At 38.6% G+C, this 19,081-nt stretch overlaps 1 protein-coding gene across 5 annotated transcripts in view; it reads right to left on the bottom strand.

Moving 5' to 3' along the window:
- WDFY4 (WDFY family member 4) overlaps nucleotides 1-19,081 on the bottom strand; it is a 144,822-nt gene that overhangs the window by 61,382 nt on the left and 64,359 nt on the right. For all 5 annotated transcript variants that reach the window (XM_055793251.1, XM_013300522.3, XM_055793252.1 and 2 more), the window contains 5 exons: nucleotides 18,849-19,040; nucleotides 18,142-18,281; nucleotides 3,181-3,258; nucleotides 2,086-2,289; nucleotides 1,194-1,245 (listed from right to left, as the gene is read on the bottom strand). In XM_055793251.1, the coding sequence (XP_055649226.1) occupies nucleotides 1,194-1,245; nucleotides 2,086-2,289; nucleotides 3,181-3,258; nucleotides 18,142-18,281; nucleotides 18,849-19,040 (666 nt within the window). The remainder of the gene's footprint in view (nucleotides 1-1,193; nucleotides 1,246-2,085; nucleotides 2,290-3,180; nucleotides 3,259-18,141; nucleotides 18,282-18,848; nucleotides 19,041-19,081) is intronic.

The following is a 19,081-nucleotide window of genomic DNA, read 5'->3' as shown; positions in this document are numbered from 1 at the left end:
CAAAAAAACAGGCAAGAGAGAAGTAAAATCTGTGACTGCAAAGGAAGGATGCTTAGTTCAGGGAACTAAAAACAGGTAGCTGCACTCAGTCATAACTCAAACTAAATTCCTAAAATCACTGAAGATTAGGAAATTAGGAAAAACTGAAAATGGCAGTCTTTTGGGAACATGCACTGAGCAAGAGAACCCAAGGAGAGACAACACACTCATATCTTGCCCAAGCTCTGTCCCAAGTTTTGCAAATTCATGCAGTGCAGATTGTTAGGGAGGGTATGATCAGCCTTCTTAATGAGGTAGACTGTAACCACTTTCACGCAGAAACTACATTGTGCTTGAATCTTGTTCGGACTCTAGAACAACGAGCTCCACTTTCACATGTTTGCTAGGCCCTATTACACTAAAAAGTATACAACAATACTTCCTATTCTCAACAGTGTACACTAGAAGCTTGACTTGTAACAGTCATACAGGTGGCTGATATCCACAGCCTTAGACTTGGCTGATATTTCCAAACTGCAGTTCTTTCTCAGTGTTCCCCTCTAGCCCCGCAAAAAACTGTTGACTTCCGTACCTTACACTCCACCTGCTGCCCCTCTTCTTTTTATGTCTAACGTAACAGAAAACCTGGCCTTGGAAAATGAAAAATGTTGACATGATCATATTTTGAAAAAAAAAATAATTCTATTTTAAAAGCTGAGAAACAATTTGACGTGCTGATCTTGATGATTTCCTTCCACTCTCCATCATTTTGTCCACATTCTTGGAAAGTTACAATTCCTTTTACCACTTCTTTAAGCCATCTATTACCTAGGTTGAAATACTATTTCAGAGGTAGAACTGGAGGGTCTACTAAAAGCAGGGGGAAAGTCTGCACTTTTCCTTCTGAGTTTAAGCAGCTGGGAGCTTTCCAGATGCCCAAGAATGCCCAAAGCTTTCATTTCAAGATAGCTTTTTTGCTTTTAGAAATTTCTGGTGGCAACAAGAGAGCAACATATTCTGAAGACAGTTTATATATCACCTTTAACAATTGCATCAGTCTTTTCCCAGATGTTACAGTGACTTTTTAGCCCAGAGTCTTAAGGTTTTTTTCCACTAGATGAAATTCTGACCTGGAACTCCATACACTAACTTCAATTCTCTTTTGCTGTTTGTGTCCACCCTCTTGATGGTGTAATTCATCCCTAAAAGGTTACCTGGATTCACTTCAGTAGGGAGGGTTGTTTCGTTTCTGTTTGCTGCGAGAACCTGAAAAGAGATTAGGTATGACTAAAGTGGAATATGCAGACATGTAAACAGAACTCAGAACATTATTGTGGAGAAAACCACAGATTTAGAGCTATGTTGCAAATAAATGTCTTGGAAATTCAAATAAACTCATTTGAAAGGGCCCAAAGGAACAATTAAATATAGGAACAAATATCAACAATTAAGCAAAAGGACTATTGTCTTTTCAAAGACTACCCTGCATGAGGCCAGTTATAGGATAAAAAACATACCACCCAATCCACAGAAAACTGCAAGAATCCAAGCTTCACATAAAAGCGGAAAATATCCTAGAGATGGGAATCTCCTGATACACTAAAATGCTTCAGCTTCTGGTGGATAGGATTTGGCACTTAGACACTAAAAAGACACTAGTAAATAACCCACATATACAGTTCAATGCTTAGTTCAAACCACTCTAATTCCCCTTTCGATCATCCACCAGCTCTAGCAGTCCTAATCAGCGTAAGACTAACAGGACAGTGCAGCCTTTTAACTGGACTCTTTTTGCATGTATTGGGAAGCGCTGTACCCATGAGATGGATACTATAAGCAGTATATGAAGAGCAGAAAAATATGATCAGGTTATACTCTCATCTGGGGAGTGTGGGGAGATCTCATACCAGGAAAGAGGGAAAATCATTCTGTTGCTACTAAACATATTGCAGCCCCTCTTACTCTCAAAAACAGACCTGTTCCATGGGTTCTTTATGCATGACACAGCATATTGACAAGTCATGTGGTGAGAACCAGAGGAAAGAGGTGAGTATAGTCACCAGCAACTGTTAGAGAAATTGTGCATCTCCTGCAAAAGCTTTCTACCTCACTACTCATTCGCATAGTTGCCACTCGGGTTTTCACACGTTGAATCCTCCTTCTCATTCGTGAAGGCCCTTCATAACAATCAAGAATCCATCGTGGCTCTAAGGATCGTGATGCATCTCTCCATGGACCCCTACTGTAGAAAAGCTGCTCCTCAAGCATCATCCAGTCCTTGGCTGCTTTGCTGTAACCACACTGCAGCATCTGCGGGACAGAACGAAATTGTGCCACTTTTTGCACACTTCTATCCAGCATTGGCACCACTGCAGTGATTCAGAGGGATCTACCCAACCTATTGGATGGGACCATTGCAGAGGTAACTCTGCAGACCCAGCAAACACAGGTCCAACTGACCACTGAAAGTGTGCTGTGGGAGATGCTACAAGCCAAAATAAGATACAGTGACGAATACAAGTATGTTGCAAACCTCCTTGAAAATGGTTGCTTTCATTAGATTTCTGACTTAAAAGCAGTAAGCCAGAAGAACTCATCACAGAGGTTTTATTCACTTCAGTTTTTTCTGGTGAATGTTTGTGTCAAAAGGCAACAACTATGCTCGCTGAAAATACAGTATGAAAGTCTCAGTCACAAGTGTACTGTGTTCCCTCCAAGCATGGCGTAAATCTCATTATTTCTACTTAGGAGGTGTGTGAAGGGAGTTGGGGGCACTAAAATATCAATTTAAAGGAGAGAAGAGGTGAGAATTTCAAAGAATGAAAGTCTTGTTGGTCTCTGATGGCCAATCCTGAAACAGAAACATACCTGTAAGATTTTACTGGCTCTGAGTTTAAGACCTCTTGAAACACTCTACTGGCTGCTGAGAAAAAAAGGTCAAAGTCCTCACTTTCATTGCTGCCACTATGAGAGTTGAATAGTTCATTTAAAAGAAAAAAGGCTCCTAAAGATAAAGTGAGGAATCTAATTGGCGAGTGATGCTATATCACACTTTGGTGTTGATGTCAGGAACTCATCAATTCTCAGTATTTTTTCAGACACACTACTCATTCCCACTTCTGAAATGCCTGATTTCTCAGAGTAGTCCAAAGGCATCCTTTCAACAACAGAAAGCTGTTGCACAGTATTGCTGTTCTTTACCTGTACGTGGTCCTTGTACAAAGAGGCATACAGCTCCTGCCCAATTCTTCGGTACCGTTCCATACATGACACAAATCCCTAGAAGAAACATCAGAACTCATCACACCAACGTTCTGCAGGTGTAAACTCTGGGAGGGGCAGAAGCAGGCATTAGTTGCTCTGTCTTTTACAAGAATAGGGAATATGGCCTGTGGCTGGAAGTTTGACAGCTCTCCAGATGCCATAGCGATGAGGCAATCATCTGAGAGCAAGTTGCACACTTACACCAGGAAGATAAACATATTCATGATCTTAACAAGGGTCATCAGTGGAACTACTCAGAAGGAGAAAGAAAACAGCAAATAAAACTTAAGGCCCTTCTTTTTGGAGCTGAATTAGTTAGTACTGCAAGTAGCATAAAAGGCAATTATTTGTTGTAGAGACCCAGACTGAGGTAAGGATTCATATCAATACACCTGTTCCTTGCTGCGTAAACAGAAAGTGCAACGAAAGGAATGATCCATGTCCCTTTTTTGCAGACAGGAAACCAAATATTTCCAAAAACATTTTTGAGATTTAGGAGACTAAGTCCTCTGGCAAGAAGCGACTTGCAGTATAAATACACTATTTAAAGGGATTGTGATGCAGAGATGTCTGGGCTAGTTCTAGAACTGGAAACTTGTAAAGCTGTGCCAGTGTAAGACAACACACCCATGACAACTGTCTCTGCTCCACTACACAGCACAGATATGCCCTAAACTCCAGTGCTACTCAGGTGTTTCTGAAAACACACATTTTCTAAAGCACACCAACAGAACTTCCTGGCCACCTTTCCTTTCCAGAACGTACTAGACTCACAGAACAGTAAGCATGCATTAACAGTCATACATTTAATCTGTTGCTTTATTGGAATGAACTTCTCAAACTAAGGGTCTGTATGCAAGTACAAGAGTGATGAACTGCTGTCAAGAGATTACAAGTTGCATTGCCCACTCTGCAAACAGATCATAATGTGATCTTAGGCAAGATATGCAATTGTGCTAAACCACTACCTCTCCAACTACAAAACAGAGATTATAACACTAGCCTCAGAGTTAAACAGGCTAAGACCATGAACAACTGTCCAGTGTGGTGGACTCCATAAACTCAGGGAGCAGGGAAATGAAATGGGTTTCATTGTCTTCCTACCTACTCCACCAGAACCCACAGGTTTTGGGGTCACAAGGTTCATGTAGTCAAGATCTATACAGAACCAGAGAATTTTGAACTGCATTTCCTATCTGAACCTCCCTTTTGAAAAGATCAGCAGAAATATTATTAAACTCAATGGAATCCCTCAGGTGCCAAACAAGCAGCATAAAAATAACAACAAAATACAACCTAGGATAGTCACTATCCTAATAATTCCTCAAATTCAGCTGTTAAACTTCAATCAAAAGATAAGGTTCCAGTTTTGAAAATACTTAGGTTTGTTCCCTCCTTTTTTCCTAGCCATCTATGAAATTCTGGGTCCCAAAGAGACTTGAGGTAAAGTATTTGTTCTCATGATGTACTTTTTTGCCTGATCAGAGAGACAGAGTGTACGGAAAGGCTGTGTGTATAAGTGAAGCACTGAGCAGCTGCCAAGTAAGCTACTGGCTTGTTTTATATTCTTGCATGAAGGAAACTGAAGAACCATAGGACTGTGCTTTAACAGGCTATCAAACACTCACGGGAATATTCTACAGTCTTGTAACTCAGGTTTTCTATGCCAACACAAATACAGGTGCTCTATCTATTTCTCTCCTTGCTCAGTATCTCTTTGTGTGACTGCTGACAGGTAGCTACTGGGAGGAGTTCAGTATCACAGCCTTTTTACTAACAGTCACAGGTGAAAATTCTACTGTTTGAAAGCATTTCCTGGAAAAAGATTCTAGCTATCCAATTACAGTTACATGATGCCATATCTGACCTTCTGGGCATACTTGCTTTAAAATCTTCCAAACCAGAAGCTCTCTAAAAGAGCAACTCTTTTTTTTTTTTTTTTTTTTTTTCCTTTGAAGTCAGTGGTATAGCATATCGGGACCTGACCCAGAATGATGCTCCTAAACACTACTGAAAGAAACAGAATCCCCAAAGTCATAGTATCCAAATAAATCGTAAAAATCTATTCCATGTGCCAGCCAAGTGTGTAGGAAGGATGTGGGCTTACTTGAACTTGATTTTGAAGTAAAAATGAGATTGCTGACCCTTCCCAGGAACTTACAAAAGGTACACCAAAGCCATGAAATGCAAAGAAAAAAAAAAAAAGGAAAAAAAAGGAATCAGACTTGCTGACTATTAACTGCATTACAGAGAGTAGCAGAAGTATCTGTTCCTTTGATAAATTCCTAAGGATTAGAGTTGGCAGAGAAGGCAGAAACTGTTCAGAGATTACACAGGAGAGGTTAGAGTGCCCCCAGTGCTATTCAAAGGCTCTCATGGGCACCCGAGCTTCCCTGACAAAGGTGAGACAGCTGTGAGTCAGAACTGGCTGTGAAAGTCCCAGCCTCTCACTACCTAAAGCCACGGATCAGATGGGTAACTTTTAAATGCATGGACTCTGTGCCATGCTGGCAGTGATTCCTCACAGCAAACTGTCTAGCTGCTGCTTGCACTGCTATAATTAAGTTAACGCACAAGGTCTATGTGGTGTGCCGATTACTGCTGGCTGCCAGCCAGGTCTGTACCCCTGCCGTGAAGTCAGATTTATTGGTGTTTCCCTGCAGGAAGCTCCTGTTTTACACTGATGAAAGTCATTACATTTTTGTTTGTTTAAAGCATCATTAAATCTGTAATCACAGTTGTGGCCTCACAAAACTATTCCATAATTCATATAAAAATCTCATAAAGGCTGACCTAGAAAGCAACAGCATCTCTGTGCTGTTGAGCTGGGCTCACTAGAGAAGAGCTGAGATCCCAGCTCTGTGTGGACATAGGGTAAAAGCCATTCAGAGTAGACAACAGATTCCTCCAGGTATTAACAACCATTTTAGATACCCACAGGCTATTCAAGCAGAGTCAGTGCTCTACTGGCAGCTGTTTCAAAGGTGCTTATAGTCTATATTTCACTCATGGTCACTGATCAGACCCCTAAGGTCAAAGCCCACATTGCAATGATTCTCACTGACTTCACTGACCCAGCTCCTAGCCTTTGAAAAGTATAAAGGGTCCTCAGAAGGAAAAATTCTGCTAGCCACATCTGGTGAACTGAAGACTAACAACTTTGGCTTCCAAATGAGGTATAACTAGCCATCTTCAACCAGATGAACATGCCCCTGATGATCATTCCCACAGGAAAACCATCTGGTTGTAAAATGAAATGAACAGTTCACAAAACTGGAGATCACTGTGACTGGAAAAACAAAACAAAACAAAACAAAACAAAGCCAAAAAACCCCCAAACCCAAACCAACAAACAAAAACAAAACCTGAAAAAGATATCCAATCAACATGAAGAATATAGACTAGGCTATTAATTATTAAGTTCATTCAGAACAATTACACTGTCATGCTTAATGAAAAACTAGTGCCAACAAGTTTCTAACAAAGTTTCCATTAAAAATTGTAGGTGGTTATCCTTAAAAATGGCAACTCTTTATGCAAGAGATTAAATACGACGGTGCCACAGTGTAATACCTATCTTGAACAAAACCAATACATCAGCTTTGATAATTGTTAATATTATGTAACATAATATCAGGTTTAAGTTTCATATGCAGAAAAGCAAGTGTAAATGCAAGAAATATGACCTGCATTCTAGGGAAGAGCAGACTAAAAGACCATATTGATCCATTGTTTCCTAAAAATCTAAGTATGATACCATGCTTTAAGTCCTTTTTATACAGACTACTTTGCAGCCCTAGACAATCACATTCTAAATAGAAACAGATAATTTTGCTGTCTCAGATTCCCTAGGCAATATTTAGAGCTTGAAAAGGTGATGAAATTTGCAACTTTCCCTAGTAAAAAACAAACAAACAAACCAACCACAGAATCAAAAACCTTTCTCCTCTTGCTGCGTAGAGACTTCATGCACATAGGAGAGAAAATGATCAGTACTGGGGAAAAATAAAACGAGTAAGTAGAAAAAAAATCTGTCAGAGAAATCCACATGCCAAAAAAAACCAGAGAGGGGATTTTCTATAATTTCTTTCAACTAAAGCAATTGAAAGGCTGCTTGTAACAAGAAACAGTTGAGAAGAAAAAAAAAAAGAAAGTTTGAGGTGTGACTTCTAAGTTAACAATTCTCTACTGAGCTCTGGAATGTTTCATGTATGAATTCTAAAATTATTTATATATATATATATATATATCACTTAACACTCCTGCACCCCATAAATATTCAAGCTTGCCATAATAAACTCATATTGCATGATACAGATGCCACATACACCATGATACAGATGCCACATACACCACAGTTCTTTCCTAAAGAAACATTGTGTCATTGGAGCTCTGACTTTGAAGCTTTTTTCAGGGAATTAAAAGCTATGTGATGTATTACAGAACACACATGCACACAAAAGTATGTGCCAAAACTCTTAATAAATAAAAATAAGCTTCAAGACAAAATAATTCTGGACTTGGAAGAGCCAAAAGAAAATCCAAATATCCAGATCACTCACCGTGCCAATTGAATAATCTCATGGATGATAGTGAGAATACCCACATACTTGTTCCGAAGCATGTCAGTTTGGTAATCTGTTGGTGAGGACTAGAACCACTGATATTAGTCTACTACTTTAGTTCTTCCGAGCAAAATAAATATTATGAATATAGAAGCGCACACAGTAAGAGCATTCACATAGTATTGCAGCTATTACAAATAAAACTACAGTACTTTTCACCAGTACATCTCAGAGGTCTTTATGAAAGAGGTCGAAGTCCTTAGCTTACAGATGGGGAAAGTAAGGTAGTGAGTTTCTGGAACATCCTGCCACTACGACTTGGTTGCAGGGGAAGGGGGGTTGGTGGTGTGGCAAACCCAACACAAATTAACTTGAAACAGCCTGATAAGCCCACAAAGAGGATGTATATGGTGACAGCATGCAGTAGTGGGAAGGGGAAACAATTTGACAAACCAATTTGGAAATCCCTTCTACTCTTTATGTTCCCGGTGCCAGATTGTATCCTAATATAGCTGATCTACTAGATATTAGATTTTATATCACAGGAGGAGTTCACATACCTTATTCCTCTGATCTGGGCTTTCACAATTCTGTATGGAAGGTTTTTTGATCTAATTACAGCTATTCAAGTGATCAGTAGGTTTTTAGAAAATATTCCACAGGCATAGAAAAACAGAACAGTGGGTAAGGAGCTCTTAGGGACAACAAACTGTATGTAAATAGCATATGTGACAGTGGGAAAGAGTTTGTGCATGGCAGAAACTGTTGTCATGACCCTTATGCAAGAAATCGTATGTTTCAGGATGTGTTCAGGCATATAATTCACAACTTTTATGTACAGGTTGTCTGCTACTGAAAAGGGGCAGATTTGCCTTTAATCCAAGCATTTAAGATACAAGCATACAGATACTACACACACAGCACTTGGACCTTAAAAGTGGCAATTAAACAAGCTTAAAACCTCTATGGGTGATGACTGCAAAAGAGGAAAACAGGAAATCTGCATCATTAGAATGAGAAAAATTACATGATACTACTACATGTGTGTGATACACTCTTCCCATCTTGACTCCAATAGAAGATCTAAATTTCTGATTAAATAGAACACTAAGGAAATGTCATTTTATAAAGAGTAAACTGTTCACTTTTACTTAAGTATGTATTTCCCAGCAGCTCAATGTTAAATGGTATCCATCTGTGGTGCAGCACCTCTCTCAGCAGCCCCATAACCAGCTCTCTCCCCTGGACTGCATACCCTAACCACTGTGGATCTCCTGTCACTGATGATGTGACTTAGTGAGGAAGGAGACACTTCTCACAAAACTGATTGGTTTTTGAAGTCATCATCTAAAGCCAGTAAACTTTTTAATGGAAAATTCCCAAACCACAGTTTACAAACCATAGCTACAGAGCCAGATTGCCAGCAGTTAAGTTTTGAGCCTAATCTCTTCTGAGGTGCAAAAACTATCTTCATGTATTCACTTCAGTTCTCATGCTCCTTTTTCCACACATCTAACCAGAATTTCCCCTCCTGACATGCACAATTAAAACGCAATACTTTTGGTGTTCTCCTGCTAAATCACAGAAAATAAATCAATCCCTTCTTCATCAGCCTCGCAAGCAGAGGATCAGCGTACAGCTAGGCATGACAATTTTACAGAGAAGAATCTAGTAAATTACTAGAGCTGGGTGAAGTATCCAATTCACCAGCCTTGTTGTATTCAGATACAGGGACAAAGCACATAACATCTCCTATTCTACTACTACTACTGCTACTAAATCTAACATGGTGAACCAGAGACCAGGTACATTGATATCCTGTGCAAATAATAAGCCACCCACCTTGTGAACAGACTACTCTTCAGGTAATTCACTATACACTAGGAAGCGAGTAAATTCATTTCATAAGAGGAAAAAATGTTTCATTAGTCACCAGGTAACAAGCATTAAGCCAAGGCAGATAACGTTTTCCTCAGCAGATTAAAGAGCTTTTATCCTAGTCCTTCACATACACTCTCCACACTGAGGGCTGTTTGCAGGCTCTTTCAAATCACAAAATTGTTATTGCCATGTAGATTTTATTGTTGCTTTGCCAAAATTCATTTAGCTTTTCAACAGACTGTAGTTCCAGCAGTTAAGTGTTGCATGGAAGCTTCGTGCCTCAACCCGCTAGGAGGCTAATGCACAGTGCCAACTGCTCCTAAGGATCATGGATGGATTCCTGGCATCACCAGGTGGTTGGGGAATAGCAAACTTAATGAGAAAAACCTCCATATTTCAGTGTATCATAAAAGTACCCATACACAGGGGTGGGTTTCAAAAGGATAAACCCAAAGTACGGTGTACATGTGATAAGACTTCCATACAGAGCTAAACTCAGGCAGCACAGAAGCAGCTCTACTTCTATAGCAACTATATATGTATGTATGTATGTATATATGTTGTGTGCATACGCACACACTGCTTCAACAGATGATACTGTTAAGAGATGAATTCCTGGGAGAACAGATAATTTGTCTTCTAATCGCAAAAAAAGCACAATGGGATACAAGACATGTTTGTTCTTTAATCCTGTCTCTGAGAATGACTTCTGTGACTTTGGGATAATTCACTCAACCTATTGAGGGCTCAGTTTCCATCCTGCTACGTCAGAGGTATTAGCTTTTGCCTGTCTGAAAGGTGAAGGTCAGACTGGCATTTTAGGGAACAGCAATGGCAACTCTTCTTGCCTTTACTTCTTACTTACCATTTTACTATTTCTATTTAAAATGGTGATTTTTTTATGAAGTTCTATGGGTGTATGTAACTTAGGGCTCTATTACATAGTATTGCAATGCGTTAATCTGAAAGCCTCATGAACTGATGTTTTTGGATTACATTTGAATCATGGTTTTTATTTAAGAAAAATGTGTACTTCTAATCCTTTAGCTGATGTCAGAATTCTGTAAATATAAGCATATGCTTAGAGCCCAGAATACAGAATACAAGGAAATGTCTCTTCCCTGACCCCTAAAATTATCAGTTTACCTAAAATGACAGGATTATTTCTGGAGCTTTTTAGTGTTTGTAGAACAATCCTGGGCTCTGCAAGCTACTCTGCAGCAGAAAGCACGAATGAAGCAACCAGATAGGCACAACCAAGCTTTATCTTTAGTTTGGTTAGCAAGGATAACAACAAGAAATGAATGGTCACAGACTTCAGCACAGGTTAGCAGCCCATACCCTCACTTAGAACCATTTCAGCTCATCTTGCAGAGATTACCAGGATCTCCCCTATTTCCTGTACTCTCACATAGCACTATCCAGTTCACACTTGTAGCTATTTTCAGTCCCTGCTGTTTAATAGGAATTCATACTTAATTTTCTGGGCACCCAGACTCCTATGTGCATTTTATACTGCCCCCTGCATGAGATGAGACACCATGTATAGACACATAACTTGTTCATAAGCAGATTCAGTCATAATTCTTCTCCTTATAAAGATTTCTAATAATATAAAATGCAATTGAAAAAATGTACAGTTTGTCTTTAAAAACAGAACCAATATGGAACTTAAAAAATAACGAATAACAAAAAAATATTTTCTGGTGGGAAACTGGATGAGAATGTTGAGTCCATCCAAAGTTTTAAAACAAAAATGTAAGTTTGATTCTGTTTAAATTGATGCTTCAGGCTTTTGAACAAACAATACATATAAACCAACTTAATTAAAAACAATTTATTTCTGAAATTATTATAAATAAAATGTATCAAAATTCTGGAAGAAACTAGCCACATTTGAATCAAGAAATGTAAAAAAATTATTTGTCTTTCTATATATTCAGCTGAGAAAAAATATTATTGTTTCAGTGGCTAGCACTTGTTTCTAGAGTTTCTCTGCAAGCAAATAAAACTCTGCTTTCATCCCCATTAATACCATTCAACTCGTTTGGCATTGCCTGTTATGTGAAAATAAAACTCTGCAACTAGCAGCTCTTAAAAGATGAGATTTCAATGCCAACAGCTTTAAACATTAAACTCCACTCACTGAAATCATGTATCCAAGCTTAAACCTGAACCAGACACAATCTCTAGCTTTAAAAAATACATAGGAAACAAAAGAAAATATCTTTTCATACAACGTGTACTTAAATTAAGGGACTTCACTGCCACAGGACATCACCAAGTTTAAAAAAACAGAAAAAAATCCCTCTGAATAGTTACCCACAAAAAGTTTTGGAAGAGGTTATTTCTTGTATTTCAGGTTTTAAGATAAAACTGATACAAATCAAGAGAGGAACAATTTTGCTAGGACAGAATTTGTACTGTACATTGTGCTGCCATACACCATCTCCTGTAGCAACCAGTACTGGATTTTTAGGGGATAGACTGTGGGGTGAGTGGGCTGCGGATCTGAGTCAGCCTAATAATTTGTATTCATTATCACACAACCTTTATTATTCCAGCTTCTCTGTTAAACAGTTATTTTCAAAAACTGTGAAAATTATTCCCATACTTTGCAGAAAGTTCAGTGATTTGTATTACATAAAATCAGATACCTCTGCATTTTATGTTTTCATGCAGTTTTAATCTAACTTATTGACCTGTTGAATTACTTCTTTATCATCTTGTAAACAATCTGAAAAATGATAAATGAGCAGTGTGTCAATATCTGCTTAAGAGGACATAAAATTTCTTTGTTCAAAGTTAAAGAAACTTTTTCCAGCTTGCTGCAACATACTGTAATTTAGCTTTGAGCCAGTTATTAAACAAGACAATAATATTATAATGGAAATTGTTTAATATACATCATTAATAGTAAAATGCCTGCTTTCACTGAAGTAAAAAAAATGTGTGCTATGAGCAGTTTTGAAATGAATATTTGATTCCAAACCTCCCTTGTGCATTTAATGACATGCTAATTTACATTTTAATTACTTCCTAAGAAATCAAAGCATTTGTTGACAGAAGAACATAATGTCAACTTCACGGTGCACTGTTGGTGGATAGTTAATGAACTTAATTAGATAATTAGTGATGTTGATTATCCTTCTATTATGAAGATAAAGATGTTACATAAATGATGCACTTTTTCAAAGAAATATCATTGTATGCTTGCTTGTTTTAACCCAGTTACCTTGAAAAGTTGATAAAAGTCCAACTGACTGGTAAGAAAAATGTTTAAGTAATAATTGTGATTGTTTCAAATTTTTCTATTTTCTTTATTTCACCTACCATGAACTAATATGTTGTTTGTTCCTCCTTCATCCCAAATTAGCAAGATTTTTGTTCAATCCCACTCTCCCTTTCAGTATCTCACATACCCCTCCCCCCCCTTAAACAACTACCCCCTGATGCAGTGATTCTATTATTGTTTGAAAAATGAGCCTGGTCAGCATCAGTTTTGATTTTACAATCAGTTTTGATTTTATAGTCAGTTATTGAAAGAAGCTATAATAATGCAGCAAAGAAGTAGCTAGTATTTGAAGGCACTGGTCTACTATTTAGCTCTGGGTTCAGCTGCTAGTGTTGCCACTGACATCTTGGGTGGTAAATGCTAAGTCTCTGTAAATTCATGCCCACAAACTTCAGATAAAACTTCTTTCTTACAGAAGTCAACACCCACTATTGTTGGTATGTGCCACTGTTGGTATGCGCCACCAACACATACTATTTTGAGCTAACACGGATTTTATGTCCTGGGGCTGAGTCTCCTGTAACCTGACAAGAGCCTAGGAATACATCATCAGCCTTCCAGTTCAACATCAAACACTTCTGCTTTGTTTAAAACTACCATCTAAAAACACAGACATTTGCACACAGATATCTTACCCAAGAATTTGTGAGTATGATCTGCACATGTCCATTTAAAACAGGTCATTTCTCCCTCTTCCCCCAAACCTAACGCAAAACCCCTAAAGATGGCTGCAAAAAGTCTGAAGCAAGACTGACAGCCAGGCATGAATGAAGCGTCAGTGCTCCTTCCCGATGGAATCACGTGGGTTGAGAGTCCTGCCCCAGAAAGGACTAATTCTGTATCTGTGATGCAGCTATTATTTGTACTAGGTAAGTCAGTCCTAGCACTCTACAAAACACACTAAAAAACTCCTTTAACTGTTGATGTAGAGATTTACATTTCCAGCATGGAAAGAATTTAAGCCTGTAGTTCAAATTCCCACTGAAGCCAATGGAAATGTTATGTTTAAATACTTCTCAAAATATAATGCATTACCACTACAGGTGAATCAGTAGAGATACTAGGTATACTAGCCATACTTATCTTAAGAATGAGTGTTACATGTGAAACAAGTTTTAAAAAATTTTTGCTGGCTGTGAAATTTGAAAAGATTGTTGTTCTTGGTGTAACAAAATTTTCTGTAGCAGCAACTCTTTTAGCTGCTGGCCTAAGAGAAGCCTGGTGAATAAACACATGAAAACCTTTTAAAAATAAATTTACTGTAAATCTAAAACTACAGAAAGTCCTAAATGTTTTGAAATAACATGTTGTTTGAAACATGCCTCAGTCTTTCTCAGACTTCAAAGGGAACATTAACTCCTAGAAGACATTTGAGAGGCTGTTTTTCTTCCTCTTGGAAATCTAACTATAGAGACAGGACTCAACAACTTTCAGTGGAGCTTGCCCAAGAGACATCTCTATTACTTCAACCAAGAATACCTGTTGCTAAGAAACTGCAGAATTGAAGTGGTCCTTGGCCATATCACTATCTTCTTGTTCAGTGATAAGAGGAGGGCATACAACTCAGTTTCATAAATGAGTTAATAAACTTGCAGGGGTTTTTTAGCAGATACATCAAAACTCTTTAGCCATCAGTATAAATAAATAAAATATTACATTGTAAAAAATTAAGAGGAAGAATTTTGAAAAAGGAACTGAAGTAGATTCTATGTCTGACAGTCTCAGCCAAAAGGTCTTCTCTTGGAGCTCCTGACTTCAGAAAATTATCCACAGAGACAAAGGCAGCTCTCACTGACACATTGATACAGTTATCTTTTACAGATTTGCTGTGGGTTTAATAATCCACCTTTTGCTTACAAAAGTAAGCACAAGAAATGGGCTCTTACTATGAAGCCAAATAAAGAAAAATTAATCATTCCCAATCAAGGCAAACTTAACACTTAGTGAATTTTCTGGTTTCTAGAGCTACACCATTAAATGCTTTTTTTTTTTTTTTTTTGCCATTAGCTCTGCAGCAACCTTGCATACACTAAGGGCAGCAGAGCAGAAACCAAGCTATCCATTAGACTGCTCAAAAATCCTTAGAGTTCAAAGGCTGCATTCTCCTATCACTTAACTAGAAGGAATTCTCTTGCAATTGACAGTGACAAAACCAGCACAAAGGAAGTCAGATCTATAGCTGTCTTCACAAGTGTATGTTTGGCGACCAAAATCCTACCATAAAGTTACTGATTTTGCAATTACAAGTTAGGAGGTCTCTGTTGACCTCTTCATTGCAAAGGCTGAGATTAAAAAGACCTTTTCTGTTTCATTCTTTCAAGGTATATGGGCTTCTGGCATAGAGGAATGTGATTATTGAACCAAAACAGGGGAGACCAGGCATGATCAGGCCTGCTGTAAAACTCAAGAGGCTCTGTCACTTGTAAGCATTAAAAAAAAATAATCTGACTTAGTACAGTGCTCCTCTTACTCCTGCATGGCTACTCAGGCTTCCAAGAAAGCACAAAATAGCAATTATCAGAGCAGATCATCACCATTCTACTACCAGAAATGTGAACACACTCTCCTTTCTGAACGATCATGCCTTCCAGACAAAGCCCAGAGCAGAGTATGACATAACAAAGTGGATTCAGAAATATGGGGAAAACACAGCTGCATTTGATTGCTAATTCTAACATTTGTCACCAAATAGCAGGGTATTGGCTTCACTGATGCTGGAGATCCTGAGTACAGCAGAAACATGGGGCCTGATCCTTTGCTGGAGTCAATAGTTTGAATTTTACTGTTTTTTCCAGAGTGAAGACTGTGTCTCAAAAGCAAGCACGCTTGCTATCCTGTAGATGACAACAGGGGAAAAGTTGATAGCTTTGAGGGGTGTGTTTTGTTTGTTGTTTTGTTATTTTTTTTAATCTGCAGCAAATGCTACTACTGCTTCAACCTCTTTGTTTAATTTCAGTCAATAAAGGAATCAAATTCATAACCCAGTAACCAATCCATTTCTTCTTTCTACTGGGCAAAGCTTTGAAATCCTAGCTGAATTTTTGCTATGTTCTCAAATTTAATAAGCTTTGCTCAGTTAGAAGCAACCATCCTTAGCTCTTAGTAAATGCAAGTATTTTTATTTTACTACAGGACTCAAAGGCTTTGTCTCTTGCTATCTAGCTCATACTGCCACTTTTTGGTTTATCTCATTTCAACCAGCTGCCTACTGATGTAGGACATAGGTCCATGAATAGCAGTAGTGAAGACCGAGGCTGGTATCTGAAGATTTTTCCCAAGTGAATACAGAAGGCACCTGAGATGAAGCAAATGATACAAAAAATCGCTTTACAGCATTTTTACAGTGGCTACCAAAGTGAAGTAAAAAAATACAAGTTAGAAGCACAATTACCATTTACTTTTAATGTTAATTTGTGCTCCCAATTTCCTTTGATACTGAAAATTCCACCTCATACCTCATTTGTGAAGCGCACAAAGTATACAAAGAAAGAGGGCTGTTGAGGAGCAAAGAAATAATTTTCTTCCTCTTAGATTTCGTCCCTCTGAAAAGTGCATCAAACTCTTTCAAAGATAGGTTGGAGGGAGAAAGGGGGGAGAGGGAGAATGGAGAATATTTGGAACTGTAGTTTTTATATCTCATTGAGAGGAACAATTTATCAGAGCTGTGGACCTGTCAGTCCCTGACATGATAAGGAATAACACCAAATGAGTAATGTTTCCTCCAAACCCAGCTCCTTTAATTACAAGCCGCTTCCTTGCAGAAGAGAGACAGAAGATGCAGAAACACTAATTTCATGCGTTTGTGCCTGAATAATGTCTCCGTGCTGCCTTTTCCAGATGGCAACCTTTTCACTGGAGGAACTAATGATGTGGGCATATTTAGGGAAAAACCAATAACAGAGTCTTTAACCTTCAACAGCAAAAAGCATGTTGTACAAAATGTTCCTTGGGATACATTTACAAATATCAATTACATTGCTCACTGAGGTGTAATCAGCTGTAATAATCAAAATTAATTTAAAAAAATAATTAAACAGACCCTAGGGCAAATAGTCGATGCTCTTGTAGTATGACATCACAGTCTACATATGTACCTGGGAAGAACTTGCTCACTCTGTAAGCAGCAAAGTGATTTTAAGGAATGAGAAGAATACTGTGGCATGCTGAGGAAAAACTTGCAGCTCAGTAAGGTACTATCAGACACATTACTTGGGTATCTACACACCTGGAAGTGAACTAGTCATCACTGGGGATAAAGCTGCAATCTGCTACACCTCGAGCTAGAGGGTTAAGACACCTTAAACTGGTGCTGTAACAAACTCACTGTCTCCTCATCAAAAGAGAAAAAGACCTTAATATGTTCAGCACTGCAGTAACACAAGCTCAGTCCAAAGCTCTCAATATTCTGTCAATGCACTGCTGCCCAGCCCTGTAGCTGGTTACTCTAGCCCTAACACTAAAAGAAGTAACATCTAGCTGGTGCTTTCTGTTTGTATTCTTGACAAATACCTAGCAAAACAACAGAAATGCCTTATCTCTCAACAAAGGAGGAGCTTACACATGGAATAGATAGCCCAGCTGCATTGCTGGTGCAAGCAATGCTGCATACCCTCCAGACCCATCCCTGATTTATGTAAACTCTTGTCTCTATCTCCTGACAGTAAACTAAGTTTGCACTGTTAATATTTCATAATGAGTACAAAAATGAAAGGACAGTACTATGGTACAACCTGATCCTTTCTATTAATTCAGTGTCTGAAGGACAAGGTTTACCTAAGTGGTGTAAATCAGAAGAAGCAGCAGCAAAGCAGACATCTCCCCACCTTGCTCTGACCCAAGCAGAGCCCTATGAGTACAAACACACACGTGCTGCTGGGTTTTTCCTTTCAAGTGCAATAATTAGGCCTCATGCAAAAAGTATGCATTAATACCTGAGGTGTTAAGGCTTCCAATCAAAGTTCTTCAGATCAGTGATTATTTCTTAGTGCTTATTTCTAGCAATGTAGAAAAGGAACCTTAACAGCAATAGGTGTCTATTTTACAATGGAACATGTCAACAGACATGCTCAGAAGTCTCCCAAGTCCAGACAAACTCTCCAGAGCCATATAAAAGGCAGACCAGTGAGAGAGCCTGAAGAAACAAAGAGCAAAAGTTACCTCAGATTTTCTCGTCATTTCCTTTGTGTTTCGGCCAGGCATCAACCTAATAGCTGAAGAGAGGCTTTCACTCCAGGAATTGTGCTTGCTCTGTGGCAGGCCTGGCCCTGCTTTATTCTGGAGAAGCTTCTTTTCAGATGCTGTGGACCAGAACAGACAAAAAAGTTTGTAAGACTTGAAGTTGAGCCTGTGGGAAGGTAGAGGGCTTGTATTCCTGTTACACAAGACACAACATGGCAGTGTCTCTCCCCAGCTAGATTGTCCTTCTATTTATAAGAGGAGCATTGAATTAACATGTACATCTCAAGTCCTTATTTAAAAGCCTCAACAGAGTTCTGCCATAAATCAGATTCATTATACAAGCATGAACTTTGAATCACTGCAGTACTACACACATTGGGATGCCCTTCTCCACCCAAATAGCCTCCCTTTAAAATTCTCCTATGGGATACAATTGTCTAAAGAGATTCCTCTTTCTTGCAGTACAGCACGAGCCCTACAACATCACCAGGTGATTACGGAAGGGCTGGGGCATGACACAGAAACTTATCACAATCCTGGATGAGAGAAACTGAAAATCTGCTTTATCTAGCAAGTGACATGCAGAGGAAGGGTATACCCAAGGAATCAGTGGCTTTCCATTAAGCACTACATTTACTGCAACATCTTTGCTTGCTACAGTGAGTGTTCTGTAAAAGAACAGAGACCTATCAAGTGTTGCCAAGCTTTTGTCATAATTTCTTCCCATAAAGGAGTGACCTCCATTATCTTCATGTCCCTTTCTTTCTCATTTCCTTTTACAGAAAGATCCATCTTGTAAGTGTCCTCCAGAGCCAGCCGCCGCTGAAAAATAAGCTGCTTCCAGATGATTTCTACCATTCTCAAAATCTCCTGATGGACTAGGAAACAAAAGAAACTAAAAATGAAGAATCATTTTTGT

Source organism: Falco peregrinus, chromosome 1 (assembly GCF_023634155.1).
Source record: "Falco peregrinus isolate bFalPer1 chromosome 1, bFalPer1.pri, whole genome shotgun sequence".
Classification (NCBI taxonomy): domain Eukaryota; kingdom Metazoa; phylum Chordata; class Aves; order Falconiformes; family Falconidae; genus Falco; species Falco peregrinus.
This window is presented reverse-complemented; position numbering and strand designations above follow the sequence as displayed.